This window comes from Gigantopelta aegis, chromosome 8 (assembly GCF_016097555.1).
Source record: "Gigantopelta aegis isolate Gae_Host chromosome 8, Gae_host_genome, whole genome shotgun sequence".
Lineage (NCBI taxonomy): Eukaryota > Metazoa > Mollusca > Gastropoda > Neomphalida > Peltospiridae > Gigantopelta > Gigantopelta aegis.
The window spans coordinates 41,919,269-41,941,778 of NC_054706.1; the positions used below are offsets into that span (position 1 = coordinate 41,919,269).

Below are 22,510 nucleotides of genomic sequence, written 5' to 3' on the forward strand. Positions count from 1 at the left end.
TTTTCATTTATTTTAATTATTTACAGGTAGTGGAAAATGAGCGATCGAAAGACAAGGTGGATGCTGTATGTACAGCCGATAACTGTGATGATTCTACACACATTCTATTTGGTTGTAATTTGTCAAACGAATATGCATCAGTAAGGCTGCATGATTACTGTGGACCAGTTTCAGCACACAATTTTGGCATGCATTTACATAAGAATGAACAAACATGTACATTTTCTCAAACAAGTTGTTCGAGCCAGACATCAAATATAACATGTCCAAACAGATGTCAGATGATTTCAGTTTTTACTCAAACTAACTTTTCTACAACTAAAATGAAATCTGTGGGAGTGCAGGCAGCAAGACCAGATCTGATGATTGAAGATGTTGTTGATGAAAAATGTATGTTTTATACTGGACTACTAAATGCCGCCACATTCAACGTCTTGTTTAGTGAAATGACTGATGCTGAAAAATATACCCATAGGAAAGGGAACGGGAACAATCAAGGTCGACCTAGGATCCTTAGGCTGGTTGATGAGTTTTTTCTTGTACTTAACCGGCTTAGACTGGGGCTTCTATTGGGAGATATAGCACAGAGGTTTCACATTTCAACATCTACTTGCAGTAGCATTACCAGTCATTGGATTTCATATTTAAGTGTGAAGTGGTCAACTCTAACACCATGGCCATCACAATCTATAATTCGACAAACAATACCCAATAAATTCCGAAGAAAATACCCCAATTGTCGTGTAATAATCGATTGCACAGAAATTTTCACCCAAAACCCCCAGTCATTGAAAAACAAAAGTCTGATGTTTTCGCATTATAAGTCACATATGACTTACAAAGCCTTGTTGGGAATAAGCCCGTCAGGTATAATAAGATTTGTCTCAGACCTTTGGGCAGGAAGTATCGGTGACAAACAGTTGACCTTGAAATGTGGTATACTGGACATTTGTCAAAGAAGTGATTCCATAATAGCTGACAAGGGTTTTCTTATCTCGGACTTGACAACACCAAGAGGCATTCGGTTAATCATACCACCACTGAAATATCAATGTTTCACAAGGCGGCAGGTTGAAGAAACTAGATGTATTGCAAATCTTCGAATAGATGTTGAACAAGCCATAGAACGTGTTAAGAATTTTTGAATTTTGCAAGGTGTGATACCAATTAATCTTGCACATCAAGCAACCAAAATATGGAAGATATGTGTTAGTTTATCAAATTTGTTACCACCTCTTGTTCACGATGAAGATGAATGACAATTTATATGCATTTAGTATCTTTAATTTTTGTTAGTGATCATATAAACATGTACAGTGTATATTATATATTTAAACGTAATGGAATTTGATCCAGATTATATTGAAAAGAATATTGTGTCAACAGTAAAAAATAACTTTTGGAAAGACACTTTATTGGCTTGGTTGGGCATACCATAAAACATGTAAGAACAAACTCAGTAGTGACAATGACATAAGTCTCAATTTATTTGGTATAATCATGACATTAAAATAAATAATAACTCAGCATTTTATAGGTATGAAGCAGGAGTTAGGTATATAAATGACATAATAGACGATGGTAAATTTTATACATATGAACAATTTATTACAATTTGTAAACTAACTGGAGTGTGTTCTGTATTAAGATTGGTTAATTACATTCTTTTTCCGGGATCAAATGAAAATCACACACAGAAAGGTAATGACGTCATTAGCAGTTGGAACTGGCAAAGTTGACGATTCAATGGTTTACAGTTAGATTGTAGCCAGGTATTTTTTTGAAGAAACACCAAATATACAGTTAGTTCTGTAGAAAGACTTCAGTTTACAATGGACATAACCGTATGTTGTTTTTAGATTTGCGGGTGTTATTGTTTATTTAACAACGCCTTAGGTCAAAAATGACATTTGTGGGATCAAATAGACAATAACACCTGCAAATCTTAAAAACTCCATATGGTTATCTCCTAAATACAAAGAGAGACATGTTTTATTTAGCGAAACACTCAACACATTTTTTATTTACGGTTATATGGTTAAGGACCACATAGATATTGAGAGAGGAAACCTGCTGTCGCCACTTCATGGGCAACTCTTTTCGATTAGCAGCAAGGGATCTTTTATATGCACCATCCCACAGACAGGACAGCACATACCACATCCTTTGATATACCAAGCGGTATTGCAATATACATAAAACAATTCAAAATAGAACTAAAAAAAACCCCATTCTTCCTTACAATAATTCTAAACTTAACAAACTGCAAAGGCAGTAAAAATTATTATAATTATTTATTGCTTGGATCAAAATTAAAAAAAACCCCAATTTAAAATGGGAAATGGAGCTAAACTGTCATTATTAAGAATACAATTGGAAACTTATTATTAACTAAGCAGATTATATTTAAGAGACACTTGAAAAGTTATACATGTATTCCTAAAATGGAATGGATTAAATTTTTTTTAGATATATATTATAATATTACAAAAAGTGTAGCCTTTTTCAAGTGTGAATTTGTTAAATTTTGGTCAGTGTGTCACAATTTATTTAAGGAATAAATTTTATTATTTATTGTATGTATGTAAATGTTTATGATATGTATAGTTATGTTAACAAAAATGGTTAAATAAATAATTAAAAAAAAAATCTTTATTCACTCGTTAAAAAAGTTGTGCAGTATTATCTATTTAACTAGAAAATAATTTCTTAACCGATAAAAACTGGGTGTCCTTTATACTGACACATATATATACACATCTGATTTTACCGTAATACAAAAGGTTTAGGTTCATACAGTTCATGATAACAAGCTTGAAGACGTGCATTTCATTAATGTAATATAGTATTACACCATTTTTACTTATATAGAGGTAAACCACGCTTGACTCTTTCTGAGAAAAGTTCTGGAATGAAAGCAGACTTGTAGAATCTGTTTAATTTTAACAGCAAATCTTCCCAGGCATTACTGTCAAAGCATATCCTTTCCACCGAGTGGCCCTTCAGTGTCCAAATAAAAAAGTCACACCATTTCCTCTTGCAAATTGCCAGTTGTCCGAGAATTTGGAAATAGTAACTGTGATTTCTTTTTAGTTGCACTTTGTTGTTTACTAATTCACAAAAAAAGGTTTTGTCTTTGGCTGCTTCTGATGGTGTCATAAACCGGTATTTATATGGGCACTTAATTTCTAGAACTCCATTGTTTTCGTCACAATGGGTACAGTGCAAAAGCCCTTCAGGGCTACTTCCCAAATGGGGGAAACTAGCATTTAGTATGAGGCCACACTGATCAATTTTCATTGTTGGGTGACTCTTCTGAATTATCCTGGCATATATCCGTTGGGCAGCAGCTTCGTGTGATGATCCCCATCGAACACTGGCAACATGAAATTGGGAATAATTCATAACAGTCCTTAGTGTGCTGTCTAATGGTGTTGTGTCTTTCAGTCTGTAAATTAGGCCAAAATTGGAACTGGTTAGCCGACCAGCCCGAAAAGTCATCCACTGATGGCTCTTTGACTGTCCTCTTGTCTTTTGTTCAATGTTCTTGCAATCTTTTTCACAGCATTGAAGTGAAGAAAAATAATCATTGAAATGGGTTGAACATGTTTCGCTTAGCAGATTGACACTGTCGCAATACAAAAAGTTAATGTGGTGCCAAACAGGTGCATTTGATACAGTTTTGTCCGGCTTCTTTTGGTTGTCTAAATAATTCTGGTCACATAGCAAAATTGCTGCATGTGGAGCACACTGTTTTAATTTCTGACACAAACTTTGGTTGCACTGTGTTTGAATTATCCTGTCTCTTTGCAGAAGATGTGTTGCCTGTATTAACACTTGTAGTTTCAGTAAATTTGTACTTCTTGAAAACTAAATCCTGAGATTTTTTAGGACTCAACTTTCTTTTCCTTGGTTGTATCCATTTGCAGGTATTAGATGTTGATGCATCTAAACCAGCCTCCTTCTTTGTGCTGATATCCACGATGGCATATAACAGGGCAGCAACATGATTGCATGACTCCTTCCCTAAAATAAAATAGAAATAACTATTTACAACAAAATACCAATCATGTTATTAGGGGGCTTCTTTAGATGTTTATCTTTCAAACCCGGGGTGACATGGCTAATATAAAACATTTGTTTATAGAAGCTAAATTGTAATTTTATACATCGCTGGGTATCGACATGAATTTTATATGATGCTGTAGTAATATATTATGTGTATGTCTCAATAGTTCCATGGGGGGGAAAGATATTATTTTTAATCAAAATAAGCTAATTAATATTTTCTCCAAACCAACCGTACCGATAAAGAGTGCCCCAAAAATATTTGTGTATCACATAAATTTAAAGAAAGGTTTTATTACATGTATAAAATCTGGGATGTTTTGTTTATTTATTTTACAACTCAACGGTTAGGAATCATTCATTTGAGAAGATTGCAATCACTCCATTATTCTCAGAAAAAAAATCAAATCTAATTACATGATTAAGGTAAAGTGTTTATTCTTTTATAGTAATAATGTTTTTAGTGAATAAAAGATAAATGTACTGAACTGTATTAAAGTCATACATATAAGTATATTGTTTATATAAATTGCCTTAACATTTTTGTAAAGGATACAAAAGGGTACCAGACATTTCGCCCCCAGATAGGATGTCAGTTCGCCCCCACATGCATAACCAGTTCGCCTCCATAAAGATACCACTGTGCTCTTTTTAATTTTATGAAACACTATATATAGAAATAAATTAATTAAACTGGTGATTATATCATCGGTGCCCTGACTGGGATGCAGAAGATTCGTCCTCTGGACGTTTCGTCCACTAAAAATCTGCCCACTGTTGAATTCGAGATGATTTGTCCACAACCAAAAAATTGTAATCGAGTGGATGAATCGTCTCTGGACGAAACGTCAAGAGGACGAAACGTCCAGAGGACGAACTGTCTGGAAAACTCCTCACTGACTCATGATCCGTCCAAATCGTGGAAAGACAACAATCCAAGAAAAGAAAAAAAAACACACATACATGCGCGCACACTTTAACATGCCTCTAAAGAAACAATACAAGTTATTTAAAAGTAACAAATAATTGGGGGCGAACTGACTAAAATTTGGGGGCGAACTGACTTGGGGTAAACTGCTTTGGGGGTGAAATGTCATGGAATCGATACAAATGTTCACTCAATTTCCTAAAGATGTCCTTCCCTTTTAAGTGCTGAACCTCAATGTGGTGCAGGGGTGTAACAGCTATAGTACGAAATGACTTTTTGCAATGGTACAAAGTGACCGGGGTATGAAATGACCAGGGTACGAATTGACTAGCAATCCTTACTAGATATTAAATTGACAGATCTTACCCAGCACTGCATGTGCATCCAGCAGCATGTACATTTCCAGAAACCTTCGCCAAACACACCCACACGTCGTAATCAGGCTTCTGCTTCTCTGTTCCAGTTGGTAGCGATGAGATAACTTTACATTTTACATAACCATGTGAACACGTCTCACTGATGTTGTGGAATTTGATTTCATGTACATGTTTATCTTCGTAAAATACTTTTGCCTTCAACTGGCGTTTAGCCTTCATGGAGTTAGAATCAAAAGTCCTATTTCTGTTCAGCACCAAATAATTGTACAAATCAGCACTACGCATAATGGGAATTTTATTTACATCTGTCTCCCATTTATCATGTAACGTCCATGGTTCTGGTAAATGTTCGTTGAAAGTTGTTCGAAATTTTTCTACATTCTGCTTCTGTGCATTTTCCAAATCTTTGGCATTAATTTCACGCAATGGCTGAAATTATAAATTATAAATTATTATAAATTTATATTAAATTATACAAGGGAAGTGGTTTATAGTGACACTAGTGTGATCGTTTGTAATTATTTTCCCGATCATATCGTAAAGAAAACCGAAAATGTCCAAAGTCTGTGTCGTGGTGTATTCGTGTTTAAATTTAAACCAAAAATAAATACAAACTACTGACATGTTTTGCCTCATTGCATATTTATTTTATACCAGCAATTAATTGCGGTGTGTGTGTGTGTGTGTGTGTGATAGAAACAAAGACAGAATTTGTTTAATACTGAAACGGAAAAACCCAGAATTTGTAACATTATGAAACGGAAAAGGGAAAAATCTGAAACGGAAAATCAGTGCCTCTACCAGTACTTTCGATCGTCTTGCTCTTGAGTGTGCTAGAGTTCTGAGGGATTTTCCTGATGACGTTCCAGTCCTGTCCATAGTGGATGATACGGCGTGACTGCCTGGCTGCAGTCTATGAGATGTTGCCGTCACTTCCTCATCCTCTGGCACCATCCATGAAGAGTTCTGTTTCCATAATCGCTTCGGACGTGGTTATACGTATGATTTCTGATGTTGCGACGGACTTGGATGGAGTCTTCGAGGACACTGCTTCTTTTGTGGCATTCTCACATTGGTCACAGCGCACGTGTCCCGTATTCAACATGCCTTTCAAGGATGTCGCACTGGCTTTAGACGATGTGTCCTGGCTGGGTAAGACGTCTTCAGTTGCACTTACTGATCGGCAAGTCCAATCCATGGATATGGTCCAACGTCATTCCCTGTATCATATCTGGATGTTTTCTTTGCGGCCATGGTTACTCAGGTGAAGGATCCATGATGTTGCGCGCTATTTCAACAAATCGGCTTAGATGTTGGCATTTTTGACATTTTCCAATTTCCTCAGTGTCCACCATGCTTATGCAACATAGACGACATGTTTGTTTGAAGTGGTCATCATTAGACTTTTAGCATACAAAGGAACTTTTGTCACAGCCGTGGTCTACTTCGAAGTTGTTTGCTGGTAAGGTGTCCTTTCACGTTCTCCACCCTCCTTTATTTTTCTGCGCCCTCTTTATTTTCCAGCACCTATCTCTGCTATTTCCAAATGCACACTTTTTTCCACACATAAAAAACCCACAACGATCAGTCTGCACACTGGACATCAAAGGAAACAAGCCGCGTTGTATACGAAAAAGGAACTGATGAAACATTTACGACAGTTACCGTAACATAATTTAATAGTATTTTTAACAGCCTCTATTTTGTCCCATACCTGTATCCATTTGTATGTTTAATACAAACAATAAAAGTTATATTTTATTTGAGCAATGAAAACATTTTTATTTTTTATGGATTCGGCAATCTCTGACTGAAAACCCCCACTTATTTGGCACCAAATTTGTCACGTAATCAGAACGGTCACTCTATCTTTTGTTTCCACTAACTGTCGTCTGATATTTTGTCCTCAGTTACAGATATAATTGATTGTAATTGACGATTTTAACTTTCTGTCATTTCTGTCATTCTATTTATTCAGCAGTTCTTATAACATATTGTAAACTTTTCATTTTGGGGGGATATCACCGCTTATAAAATCAATGGAAGTGGTCGTGTTTGACATTAAAATCATTCATCTTGGGTGCCAAATATTATATACACTGCCACTACAAAAACGAAATATTTTATCACAGCGATCGATTCATTCGAAGAAGATGGGAATAACAAAAAATGTTTTCGACATTAGGGGATCAAACAAATGTCTTTTTTGTTTTTTGTATATCTTGAAATCTTTATTAAAATAATATTAAAACTTTGATCGGTTCAGCAAAACATCTTCGGTTCAATTAAAAGACGAGTTTGCTTGTATTTCGTATAAACTTTTTGTAATAAAAATAAGGAGTACGTCTCTCCACAAAGTCTATCAACACACAACAACATGGTAACCACCAAACTGATTTCTACTTTGGAATCTACGAAGCGTAAAAATACCTTTCAATCTCAGTTCAAGCGTTGGAGGGGATCTTTTCGGGGAAGAGAGTGCTCCGCAAGGCTCAATGGGTAGGTGTAAACCACTTGCACTGACCAGTGATCCATAACTGGTTCAACAAAGGCCATGGTTTGTGCTATCCTGCCTGTGGGAAGCACAAATAAAAGATCCCTTGCTGCTAATCGGAAGAGTAGCCCATGTAGTGGCGACAGCGGGTTTCCTTTCAAAATCTGTGTGGTCCTTAACCATATGTCTGACGCAATATAACCGTAAATAAAATGTGTTGAGTGCATCGTTAAATCAAAGATTTCTTTCTTTTCGGGGAACACCTTTTCGGACAGAAAGCCTTCATTCAGGTCCACCCGCTCGTACCCAGAGGAAGCCAGTTTGACATTGACACCAGGCGTCCAGCATTGGGCTCTTGCGACTCTCAAGACCTTTGCCTGCCCCTCATTCTCAGTTTGAACTTGACGCTTCCGCTTCAGGTTGAACAATGCAGTGTCGGAAATTGACTCCATCATTACTGGCGATCCATTTGTCATGACAATGTTGAAGACCGGATATCACCTGTGATTGTCTTCCGCACCAGCCTTGATGCTCTCGCCTCGAGAACCACTCCACTCCATGTCGCATGTCCAGGTGCTCCAAGAGTCTGTGAACAAGTTACTGGAGAAAGGTGCCGTCTGCAGGATTCCGAAGGTAGATCTCACACCGGGGTTTTACTTGTCCCGAAGAAAGATTCTCTAGACCTGCGGATGATTCACAACATAGCCATTACCATTACCTGCATCCACTTCCAGCGTTCTAAATGTTGACTGTTCGAGATGTCCTTCCTGTAGTACATTTTCTCTATCACAGAGGTATCTCCCTCTACCTGTATCTCGATGATTGCCTGATGAAGTGTCCAAGCAAGACACAGCTCTCGGTCCATGTTGCTTTCATCATGCAGTGTCTACAACATCTTGGTTGGGTTATCAACCTAGACAAGTCACAGTTGGAACCAACACAGAACCTGCAGTTCATCGGAGCCTAACTTCGACCAGATTTGGGCCTTGTTCAGGTTCCAGTAGAACGATGGACGAAGATCCAATCCATGATCACAGGAGTCTTTAACTGCTCCGATGTCATTCCACGATTGGCAGTCTTCTGGGTCGTATAACATCTGCTCAGGATTTGATGCTAAGGGGTCGCCTCCAGCTTTGTTGGGTTCAGATGTTCCTGAATCCTTTTGTTCGATTCAACAATCCAGACTTGATTTTCAGTCTCCCTGTCGACCTGCGGTCCAGTCTTCTGCTATGTTAGAAAAATCCTACCACTTGTAAATATACTCCTTTATTTCTCTAAATCATATTGCGCAACCACCACCTGCAGAGTATGACAAATATTTTTAAAAGTCACTAGCCACAGGGCTAGTGGGTTTGTGAAGACCACTAGCCCACCAAGATGTGTTGTACGTTTGGTTTTTTGTCAAGTGTGATCCATTGTCATTGTTCCGTTTTCGCTTTTGCCCTCCCTCCGGGGAAAAATAATTGAGCAAACTCATGGTTGATATCTAAAACCACTATCAAAATAATAAAATTTAAATGAGGGTACGACAGTGTGACACACAGTAATAGATGGTTCAGTGTATTCGGTAGTGGGTTATACATTTAGGGTCCTGCTATTTATGTCGCTAGGGACGGTGATGCCAATTGTAATAGGCCAAGCAGAGTCATTGCATGTGCAGTTACCATTAAAGTAAATTGTTTTCCTGATTGCCGATAACCACATGTCAGCGATGTGTTAAATTAGAAAACAATAGGTAAATAAAACAAACTGAAATTCAAAGCATGACTGGGGTTTACTTGATTGAGATTAACCTGTCGTCGCGATTGGTGATTTCCAAGTTCTTGGCCTAAAACATATGTGCGAGATTAACTACCAAAACACGCATGTCATTAGACTTATTTCCTGTGCCAGAAACTTGAAAGGGCAAAACTTAACAATGCATGCTGTAACTGTGGCGATGTAGAGATAGCATGTTACTGCAGTTTGCACACCTAATTCAAGTGGATTATTATTATATACTGATTGCGTTGTTGATATTATTCAATGACAAATATCACAATCAAATTTATTAAACGAAATTTCAGCCGAGAGAAAAAAACAAAAACATCAAACATCAAACACGATCAAGCGATAAGGAGGGAGGTGGAAACCACTAGCCTTGCGGGCTAGTGGTTTTGCGTTTCTCACTAGCCTGAACTTCAAAACCACTAGCCACGGGCGTCGGGCTAGCGGATTTGTCGAACTCTGCCACCTGTGGGTCAGACGAGGGAGCAATTAACAGTTACAACAACTCATGGCAGCAGAGAGCATGCACATGAAAGGTGGAATTTCAGACACCGATGAAATAAACGTGTTGTTGATTGTGGAATGACTGGACATGCCAAAACATTTGGTAGCCTTGCGGACTACCGGGGTTAAACAACTGGTAGTCTGATTGAGAACTCTGTAGCCAAAACATCCCGGGCTACAGCTAAGGTCGAGCCCTGTAGTTATATACATAGATGATAATATTATATGTTTCACCAAATATTGGTAGCTATCTTGAATTTTTAGTCGACCCTGAATATGAAATATAATTTCCATTGTATATATCTTTTCTGGCTCATGTGAATAGACTCGTCATACATGTATTTATCTTGATTGGTTCCATATTCAGGGATAGCATTACAGATTTTTTCCCAGAAGTCCATTTTTTATTTTATTTTATATAACAGCTTAAGAACACGTTTCCATAGCTTCAGTCAAGACGGACAACATCAGTTGTATTTAACAGTTGTGCAGTCAACAAAATTGATTCCATCACGTACGATTTGGCATAAAAAGATAATAAAAGTAACACTTACTGGTGATTTATTGAACAAAGAATTAATGTCAATTACTCTACTATTGACTATACATCTGAAATTCACTTGCCTGACCTACCCTGAGATGATTGAAGATCACCTTCACTAACTTTAGAACTGCTTACAGGCATGATAGTATTTGATGCTGAACAATATTTTTGACCTAGTGACCTACTTTTTTTTTTTTTTTGAAAGATAAACATATCGGGCCGATTTCACATGTCTGGGTTTTGTAACACCAGTTTATATGAAAACCTAGGTTTAACACTGGTTTACATAAAACACTGAAAAACTTTACCAAGACCTACACCCATAGTGCATTTCACATGTGTGTGTTTTACCCGTGCTGACAAAACCACGCTTTTTACATGGGTTACCTGCAGATCTAGAAAGGGACATAAGCGAGTTCAAACTCGTTGCTAGTATATTATTAGCATTCGCGTACCAGATTGGTGTGTGTGTGTGTGTGTGTGTGTGTGTGTGTGTGTGTGTGTGTGTGTGTGTGTGTGTGTGTGTGTGTGTGTGTGTGTGTGTGTGTGTGTGTGTGAGCTATCTCCTCTCCCCTCTCCCACCACAGTCTGTGGCAAACCGTATTTGGGCAAAAATTATGGAGATGTTTGGCCAAAATAAGCTGGCCTGAAAACATTTCACTGTGTATTTCCATCATTCTACTCACAGTATTAGTTGTAATCCACGTATAATGTGTACAGAACCCTACATATGCACAGATGAATAAACGTTACCCAGAATTGGGCATTTCCCTTTAATTGGGGCAAAAACCAGCCCTCTCCCCCCCCCCCCCCCCCCCCCCCCCCCCCCCCACTCCAAAACAAAAAAGGGACCCGTACGCCTGAGGGTAATGAGAAAACGTTTTGTTAAATTTTCAAACCTGTAGGCCTATCTCGCCTTTTTTCCCCTTTATTAAGATGAGACAAACACGAAAGCATGTCATTATAAGACTGCAGTTTGTGATAAACGTTTAAAGAATTTATATTACTGTACGTGCATGTGCGTCTAAAATAAAGGTGTTTAAAGAAAAAATAGCTGGGTTAATAAATAGAATAATAAACGAGATACCAGTTATTATCAAATTTATGTCCCTCAAAGTTCATGACAACTAAAATTTATTTCACTCATGATTTTTTTTTTTAATAACTGGTATCTTGTTTACTATCATCTATATATCTCAGGCGCTTTGTTGTTTGTTCGCCACGAACATGGTGAATAATTGTTGTGTGAAGGGGTGGATCTAATTTTCTTACACATCCATTGATGAGAACATCATTTGTTATTTTTGATAACACATACTTGTTAACATGTACGTGTGTTAACAATTTCAAGACATATGACTGGCTGCTCCTAGGTGAAGTCCAGGTCACCAGTGCCATTCATCCAATGGAAAAACAGCACAGTCGAAATTGATTACACTGTCAATCATTTGTCGATAACTTTTAATCGAAAAAGATGTTAAAATTTGCTTAAAACCTGATTTTTAAGGAGAGGTAAGAAATAAAATAATGCATTCGTGTCCGTTAGATACCATTTATCTTACTTGCTGATTAAAAATGTATCCAACTCGCTTTCGCTCGTTAGATACATTTTAAAACAACTTGTTGTAAGATAAATGGTATCTAACGGCCACTCATGTATTATCTCTATATACAGTCGTGCTAAAAGACAATACAAAAAAACAGTGACAGATATGAGTGACAGATTGTTTAACTTGGCTAACTGATTCCATGTGTCCAGATTGCTTAGGATGTGGTGATGATGAAATAATGGAATAAACATGCGTTTGGAATGCGTATTTGAAAATAATCTGGGATGGTTTTATTATCACTTGTCATGATGAGCAGGCGTTCAAGTCTGCTTTCCATACGTTCAGGGACACATGGACACGTCTTAACGCGACCCCTAATATTTATGATGTGTTTTTATTTTTCATTAATTTTGATGGTGGCCATTTTGGATTTGACCAAATTTGAGGTATTTCTCCCAAGTCAGATTTTAATATACTTTTTTATTATTCATATAGAGGTGAAAAACCCATCTGAAATCAATCAAGAAATCTTTGTTGAACCTCCACCATTTAATGACTGGACTAAGACTGCATATATGAAATATGATGTCATTTTGTCATCTCCTTCTAGTTATAGTTCAAACATTTTGAGATGGCCCTTGTTATTCATTAAAACCCCCAATAATATGGATAATAAATGTACTGATTTTATGAACTCGTGTCAGGATTCATGTATACTCGGAGACAAAAGTTATTGTGACGTGGATTGTTTGGAGTAATAAATTTGTGAATGGATTTATGGATGTAAACCAGAGAAAATGTGCATGAAACAGCTCAAAGAAATGCAACCAAGCAGTTGCAGCGATTGCATGCTTTGTGCCAGACATTCAGTCGCAAATCATTACCACACTGTGCAGCCTTCAGAAGTAAAAAAAACACCATTAGTGAACTGTTTAATGCAATTTCATCATGCCACGCCTTAGTGAAAATGACAGATAGCGAGTCATAGGTATGCTTGAATCTGGGACCTCGCAACATGACGTCGCACGTCAATTCAATGTCCACAGAAACACCATATGGCACTTATGGCAAAACAACCAGGTCAGGGACCAATCGAACATGTCTGGGATGAAATGGAACAACGCTTGCGACGTCTTCCAAATCCTCCAGCAACACTGCAGGATCTCCGGCTGATCCTTCCTCAGATCTGGAATGGCATTCCAGGAACTTTCTCCAACGTTTAGTGGCCTCAGTGAGATGATGGTGCCAGGCCGGTATCAATGCTCAAGATGGACACACTCGCTACTGACTGTGAACTTCGCTCTTGACCCCCTCTAGTGATATGGCTCATTTGCATGGCAGGTGTGCCCTTTTGATGGACTATTGCTTGTTTCCATACCTTTGGACATTTCTCTTTCCATGTTCGTCCAATTATCTTTGTCTTTTGTGTGTCACAATAACTTTTACCTTTTAGTATATTATCCTCACTCTCCTTAGGACAGTACAAAAATCCTGACATTCGTTTTTTAAAATCAGAATGACATAAATTCTGATTTTCAAACAAGTTTTTCCAATGTACAAGTTTGCCAGGCTAAGAACAAAAGATGATGAAGTGTCACAGCTGTGATGTGTATCTGATGACATTATTCCTGTGTTAGTAGACTGGTTCGGACAGTCTTCTTCTTGTTCCAGTCACATGACTGAAGCTTCCTTTTTTTCCCTCTCAAACTGTCTGATCTATCATGGTTTTTGTTATGGTTTACTCGAATATTTTTAATCAAATCAAATATCTATCATATTTAATCTTGCTTGGTGTAGCATTATTTTCACTTATTACTCTCAGATGTGTAACCGTTTCGTGTGCCTTTTTTTTTCTCCGTGACTGTTGTGTTTATTTCATCCGAAGTCATTGCCTTCCAATCTTTCTATTTCTATTTACAGTGATTGTGAATGTCTGAGACTGCTACTAGAATGAAGAGAGTTTGCACCAAGTGCACACATTTTATTTACTTGAATATCTAGTGATGTTCCAATAATTGATTATAATCGAAAATTGATCGGCTTTTACAATGTGATAATCAGTTATAAAAATCCACAATCAGTTGTATGGGAAAATGTTAGACTGTTATTGTTCCTCTAGTCTAGATGATGGAATTAATGTAAATATGTTGGGATTGATGTTTGTTTTCATATCAACATTCTAAAAAGGTTATCAAATAGTTATTAATTTGGTAGATTTGGCGATTTAATTATATTGCAGTTGACCTGAAGACAGGTGCATTGTTCTTATAATTCCAATTCTATATTATGTTCATATAACTGATAATCAATGATTAAATTCCAACCGATTCCCAACACTAATAAATCCTTATGACTTACGTCCAGAATGCAAGACAGCAAGTGATCTGACATCCAAGTGTTCTCTTTGTTCAAGTCTTCCTGACACTGAATTTAAAAAATATTTGAACTTGTCCACATGGGCCAGAAAATCAGATCAAGCTTTTTTTTCTGCCTATAGACAGGTTTATTGGCCAATGACGTCAAAGTACTGTGCGCAGCCATGTTTAGAATCACGTGATCGGTCCGCCATTAAGGGAGTGAAACTTGCACAATAATAACATGTGAAGGCATTGCATCTGGTTGCATTTTCAGCATTTATTACTTTTTTATGAAAGCAAAACCAGTTTGTCAGATAGTTCAACCTCATTTAACGATTTTAGATTCATATCAAAATTGGAGAAAGTGTATTAATAATTAAAAACGTAAATAATAAAGCATGTATATGCATGTAGATACAAAAGCATAACGAATAATTTAAAGTTATGCAAGCAGATATAATTTCCCTGGACGGGATGGGAGTATCACATGGACCCTCAGCCTATGCTCCTGTTTTGTTTGTACTTGTCTTGGGCATCACTAGTAGGCCTAAGTGTCAAAGGGGTTCGTTTTGTAATTAATTAGTATATAGAACATTTAATGACTAATTTAGCATTGAATATTGTGGATGATTAATTTAATTTAACTTTTTTCCTAGAAACAAATATAAATAATATTGATAATTAAAAAAAATGACAGTGGGTGGGGGTGCGATTTTTGGTGTGGCCTGCATGCGTATTATGTCAGTAAATTATTTATCATTTTATTTGCACATATTTAACATCATATTTATATCTTCCATATTTTAGGATGCATTCAGTAAAGTTTCACTTAATAATCATCAAACTTATTTACTTTGCGTGTGTTTAATGTATTTGCTATGCTTTTGTATTCGCGTGTATAGGTGCTTTATTATTTGTGTCTTTAATCATTCACAGATTTCTACCGACATTGATATGAACATACAATCTTTAAATTAGGCTGAATTATCCTAGATACTGGTTTTGCTTTTACAAAACATTCCAAAAAATACTGAAATTACACCCATATGCAATGCCGTCACACGTTATTGCTGCGTGAATTTCACTCCCTTAATGGTGGCCGTACGGTTACGCCATCTATCGATAACGTCATAAACTGCTGAGCGACAGTCGGGGAAAACCCCGTCTATATCTACCGTCCATTAAGGATTTTGTGCAGAGATTTTTCCCTTTTTAATATGCAAATGACTTCAATGACTATCCATGTGCTCGTTTGATAACAGATTTCCTTAATTATCAGTTGGTTTAGACTTTGAATCCAGGCTATTCTGATGCTGCCAAAAAAAATGTCTTTGAGGGATTGTCTCACCTTTATTTATGAGCTTTTACCTTCTTTTCCTAAACCACCAGCTTCTTTAACCACCTTTAAGGAAAGTACCTGTACCTATGGTTGCTACGGATGCTCTGTCAGATGATGTATTTAAATCTTGGCTGTTGGTTGCATAGTCTTGCGAGTTGTGCTGCACTTGGATAACACCTTTAAACAGTCATCGACTGCTGTACAGTTTCTGCATTGGTTAGTTTCATTGTATCTGGTATTGAACATACCTTTTAAGGATGTGACCGGAGGGCTTATCACATTAACAATAAAGACAAAGTGGTGCAATTCTCAGCTATGGTTAAGGCCCTGGTGTTCATAAATACTTTTCAGCCATCCACATAGGCAAAGATGTGAAAACATCAACAGAACCTTAAGGCAGAAGGCCTTCCTGTTCGTGTAATATACTGATAGGTCAGCAATCCAAGTGAAATTGACTTCAACCGGTTGACTCTAGTTTCTTCAGATTACTTGGATCTTCGGCCGCCCCACAACATGAACTTATACACGATTCGGAGTTGACGCTTCCGGTGTGCCCAACATTTAGACCTGTCAACCCTCCCAGATTCTGTAGGAGACTCCCAGTATTTGATAAAATCTCCTGTTTCACCTGCCCAGGAGGATCTATCTCACAGAAAATCCTTCTTTTCTAAACATAAAAACAATTCAAGTTAATGTGGCCGTGCATCAACATATATAACACTATCCAATTTAATCCTAATAACACTTCTGGAGCTTATTTCACTAAACATTGTAACCTTAACCTTCAGACATGCATTCAATAAATATACACTCATTTATTTTGCGAAAGAACATATCACTCGACCGCTACGTGGTCTCGTGGTATATATTCTTACGCAAAATAAACTCGTGCAATAAATAGGAAGCGAAAACAATGCATGTGAAGTTCTGTATTTATTACATACCTTCTTTAATGTTTTACAAAAACGTTTTTTAATTTAACGTCATAAATTTAACTTTGTTAAATCTATGATAAAAACTTCTTTCATGGATTCATTTAACGTTAAGAATCATACTCTGCTGCAGCCTTGTGTAATATAATGTTTCAAATACGATATGACGTCGTTTGTAAATCATATATGACGTCAGTAAATAAAAGGCGCTAACTGCAGTAAAAAGAAAAAGAGAATTCCCCAAATAAAAGTTCCAGTTCATATTGCACATATGTGCGATACAAAATAAATTTTTCACATGGTTTCAAAATGCCTTTGAAATGTAAGACTGAATAGGTATGTAATAAATCGGTATATAAGTATGGTTCCTAAATTTGTTATTTGGCCACAAAAATGTACACACTATCTGGCTCCTAGACGGAAAAGTTAAAAGTTAACATAGTCAATAGTTTTTTGCTGTCCCACTTAAGCTATTTATTGAACAATTTCCTTGTTTTTAACCGTGAGACTGTTTAGTTCATTGTTCTGATGGTACCATGGCACTTGTTATTAACTCTCTCCAACCTGGACAAAATTTTGCCCGCCAGGTTCCATGAAATGGAGGAAATTAATAGTGGTTCATTAAAAATTATTATAACTTATTAATTATTGGAATAATACCACAACATGTAATGAAAGATTTATTACTAATATAATTTTCTACAATTGTACATATTTGTAGTGAAATTTTGTGAAATTGTAAATATTGTACATAAATTTGAAAAAAATAAATACACACAGTAAACACATTTTTCCACATTTCTACTCAAAATGTTTTATTTGTCAGTTACTCTTTATGCAAGTCCTTTGTGCACTCAATTTTGAAACTCGGCAATGTGTGGTACCTTTCAAAACAAGGATAAGTACACATAGGTTTATCACATTGTTTGCAGATATATTGTGTTTGATGTCGACCCTTTGGAACTTTTCGATCCGAACACACAACACAATCCGGAAATGCCTGAGCTCCACTTTTTGTCTTCTTGTTGTTGATGCCGGTGAAATGGCGTTTGTTTTCCAGTCTTGTTGGAACATCGTCAATGCTGTATCTTGGCTTGGCAGTTGTGGCACGATCGTGTGTTGCTACAAGCGACGAATTGATGGAAAGACGTAGTTTGTATTTGTCCAGTTTCACACTGGATGCAACCGTTTCCAGACAACTGTGAAATTCACAAATGCCAGTTCTAATAAATAGAGGAACACCTTTTTCCACCATTTTACTGTTCTGTGCACACCAAGATAGGTCCAAATCTTTTGATCCAATAAATCCACTCCACCCATAAACTGGTGGTAACACTCGATAGCTTTTGGTTTGTTGATCTCTCTCCTGCTGGGTCCCTGCATCGAATGTACTTGATCATCGTGTTGTTGATGGTAGACAGCACATTTACCGGCTTCTTGTCCATCCAGGCAATGAATAAACACTTGTCGCCCCGAACAAAGATTGGGTCGTCTCCTTTTTTCAACTTGGCTTTCTGTATTTGAGGCGGAGTTCTGCGTCGGTTTGCCCGTAGAGTGCCGCAAGCTCCAACACTGCATTCTGATAAATCTTTGAACAATTGTGGTGAAGAAAAAAAATTGTCCATGTATACATGATGTCCTGCATCCTTGACAACTTCACACAACTGCATGACAACTGAATTCGTTAGTCTCTCCTCTGTGTTTTGTCTTCGTCCAAAATACCTGAACCAGTTGTAGCAATATCCTGTCGAGGATTCACACAGTACCCATGCTTTCAGTCCCCATTTATGTGGCTTCTGTGGCATATACTGACCCATAGATGAACGGCCCTTGAATGCAATATGGCTTTCATCCACAGAAAGTTCTTTCTCAGGGTAATAGATGTCGCAAAATCTTTCAATCAGTTTATCAACAACAGGGTAGTTTTGAAAATTGGGTCATGGTTTGGATGGTCTCTTGCAATAGGATGCATAACTGGGCAACTTGACAGCTCCCATGAACAACAAAATGCCCAAGAATGATTTCATTTCAGTGTTCACTACAGGTACCCATCCACGTGTTGTAGAACAAGGCGGTAATATATCCTTTGGGTGCTTTTCAAAATACTGTTCTGCGTACAAGTTCGTTTGAATTGTTAGCATCAAAATAAAATCTTCGTCAAGAAACAAAATATTTCAAACGCAGTTTCTGTTCCATCTGTATCGAGCAAAATGCCGGTCCGTTTGTCAAATCGCGGAAGCCAAGAATCCTCAAACGAATCCGATAATGAAACACCTGGTGTCGGAACGTCAACATCAGATTCCGAAAAATCTTCACTATCCATTTCTCCATCGATATCACTCGCCATAAAACCTTCAAACAGATCTTCATCTGAATCGCTATCATCAAAGAATTCTCTCCAAATAGCATCTTCATCGGCCGCCATGTTTATTTGGGCCAAAAAAAATCGATTCTCGATAAAGGATTTCAACAGATAAAAAAGTAAAAAAAATTCATGTAAGCATTAGATTTTTCGATACAGGAAGGAAGTTGGACCATTCATCCGTACATGCGCAGAAGGTAGCTTATAAATAGTCTATACAGGGCTATTTATAGTAATCAGGGAATACCTTACTTCGATTGTCGAGTGAACTCAACAACTGGATTTCACAGTAAACCGGCTAAAGTCGAGTACACTCGACAACCGGACAGAGAGAGTTAACATTGCATGTTGTTTTGGCCCATGGAAAGTAGCTAATTATGGCTCAGATCTTCCACTTTAACAAAACCATTCCATATGGGAGAAAACAATGTCATCTTTGATGGTGTCTGCTGTTGAATGCTGCCATTTGTTTACGGTCAGGTGAAGTTGAAAAGAAATGTAGAAATCTTGGATTGTTTTTCTCTCTTGATGAATACTTAGACTGACCTCTTCCGTTTCTTTGTTCAATGTTACTCAGGAGAAAGAAGGAAGCTTCAGTCATGTAACAGGAATCAGAACCAGAGGACTCATTGAAATATTTTAAGCCATTACATTGGCTGTTGTTCAAATCAATTTACTAACATAGGGGGAAAATGCCATTTGTTTGATGTCAGTATTCATAAGCAGGGTTTCTGCCAGAGTAAAATGGGTATGGCACCATACCCCAAAATATATACAGATTTTTTTTTTTTTAAGTGAACCTTTTTACTAGTACAAAATTAATGACTTATCATTTTTACTAGTACAAATTTAATGACTTAACCCTAACCCTAAATCATGAAATCCATTTTCTTTCTGGTGGAGGCCACCCATACCCCCTGTTGACTGTGGTTGCATTCAATTCCATACTCGTTCCATCCAGTGCTCCATATCTGGTATAGCAAAGGCTGTGGTATGTACTATCCTGTCTGTGGGATGGTGCATATAAAAGATCCCTTGCTGCTAATCAAAAAGAGTAGCCCATGAAGTGGCGACACTGGGTTTCCTCTCTCAATATCTGTGTGGTCCTTAACCATATGTCCGACACCATATAACCGTAAATAAAATGTGTTGAGTGCATTGTTAAATACAACATTTCTTCCTTCAATTACATAGTGCCATACCAAAAAAATTCTTTTTGGCAGAAACACTGAAAAGGAAGAAAATGATCCATGGTGTTTCTACACTTTGATGTTCAATAATAATTTTAGGTTTAATATCGGTATTACCACACTGGGGAATGTACTGGCTTAGGATTCAACAGGCCACAATACACTGACATCATTACCACATTGTTGAATGAAAATTAAAAAATAATAATTGCATTTTATGATAGCAAAACTCAAAATTTAGGTGGTCTTGAAATGTAGAAAATAATATTTTAAATAAAGAATGCTACTATGTTTTTCTGGATCTGTTATTGTCTATATATATATATTACATTTTTATTTTATGCAGGCATAAGTAAGTTATCGTCCAAAGATGGTAAAGCCTTGACTGATCCTGAAGTGCTACGGACTTTAACTTCATCTGTTAGCAGTGCACTAGACGAAGCTGCCCAAGCACTTCATCGAATGAGAGCCGAACAACAGAGTCACCTGTCTTCTAATGAATGGTAACAGTTTTACAAATACAACAAATTCGACTACAGTTGGAGTTAACCTATCTTGTTAATTCATAATTTTCCATAATAGTAGTGAATGCAGCACATATTCCCTTGTGAAACATATCTGTGAAAGAATGCTTTGTTAATTTTATAATTATTGTTAATTCCCTACAGGTCCAACTGGAGGGACTGTAGGTCCTTCAATCTGTAAAATTTGTTGGTAACTGATGTAACACCCCAGTTAGTAACTGACACAACATACATAATTTTCCATTGTAACATTTCTTTGAGACATAATGTAAGATTGTGAAATGTGTTCAACTCCAAGCTAGAGAGTGCTGTAACAAATTTAACAATGAGTTCCATAATTTTCTTGACCTTTGCACTTTTATAATTTCTTTTTTATCATATCTGTTGAAAACAATAGAAAATAATTGTTTTCAAGAACTGCAAATACCTTCATGCCTTAAAAGTTACTCAAAGATGTCTATTTCACTCAAATAAAATAATCATGACTCAACATAACACTATTTCTGAACAGATACAAGTATGCAGATAATAGCAATTTCACAAGCATCAATGCATATATAATCCTTATAGTATACTTATAGATATATATTGTATAGCTTATGATGTCATGTTTCATTAGATATATTGTATAGTTTGTGACTTCAGAGGTAGACATTGTTTTATTAGCTTGGAATAATATAATATGTATAGCACTGTTTATTGTAAACCATATGGATAATGTTCAATGATAATAATTACTGGTAAAACAAGTTTAGAGTTCCACTTTCATACAGTCAATTATTTTGCTATTTTTACACAAGTTTATTTACAATAAATAACTACAGATTAGTCAGTCTCATAGATAATCTTTTATAATAACTAATACTTTCCCATGAATTATTGGCTAAAATTGTAAAGTACATAAACAGTTCACATCAGTTATCCAACAAAACAACATTGTAAAAAGGCAACTCAAATTCAAAATATGATCTCACATGAAATTAATTTTCCCATAATATAATTTTTTTTTTTTACTAGCAAATTTTCTTGTTCTTGAGATCAGAGATTACTTGTGCACTACACATTTCTGTACATACCTGAAAACTTGATGCTTCAGATTCAGAGAATTTTGGCAAGTTCAAAGATAAATACAAGTGACTTTTTGTATTGCGTCAGTTACCCACACTTCATTTGTGATTATAGTTGTTTTGAGATTATATGCAGTAAAATATTCTTTTAACATGACTTCGGCACAACATATTTAGTGCAACCAAAAAGAGTCTTAAGAAGTTTAATGAATAATTTTAAAGAAGAAAAATAATCAAGATGTTTAAAAATTGTCTGAATGTTGTGTCAGTTACCGTGGAATTGCCCCATGAAAAATAATTTATAAAGCCAAATACCAACAAAATACATAATTTAATTTTATGGTTTTCAAAGTACAGTTTTATCCAAAATAATATGCAATGAGTACACAGAATAACCTATGCATGTATACTTAACTCCAAAAGAAACGCGAAAATTTTAAAATATTAAAAAACCCACATTTGAATAAACTATGTACAAATCGATTAAGTTGACCAATAGCCATCTTG

At 36.5% G+C, this 22,510-nt stretch overlaps 1 protein-coding gene across 1 annotated transcript in view; it reads left to right on the plus strand.

Annotated features, from left to right (window-relative positions):
• The window catches only part of LOC121378946 (ankyrin repeat and KH domain-containing protein 1-like), a 179,734-nt gene that overhangs the window by 12,405 nt on the left and 144,819 nt on the right, over positions 1-22,510 (plus strand). The window contains exon 3 of the mRNA XM_041507339.1: positions 20,759-20,915. Coding sequence (XP_041363273.1) covers positions 20,759-20,915 — 157 coding nt within the window. The remainder of the gene's footprint in view (positions 1-20,758; positions 20,916-22,510) is intronic.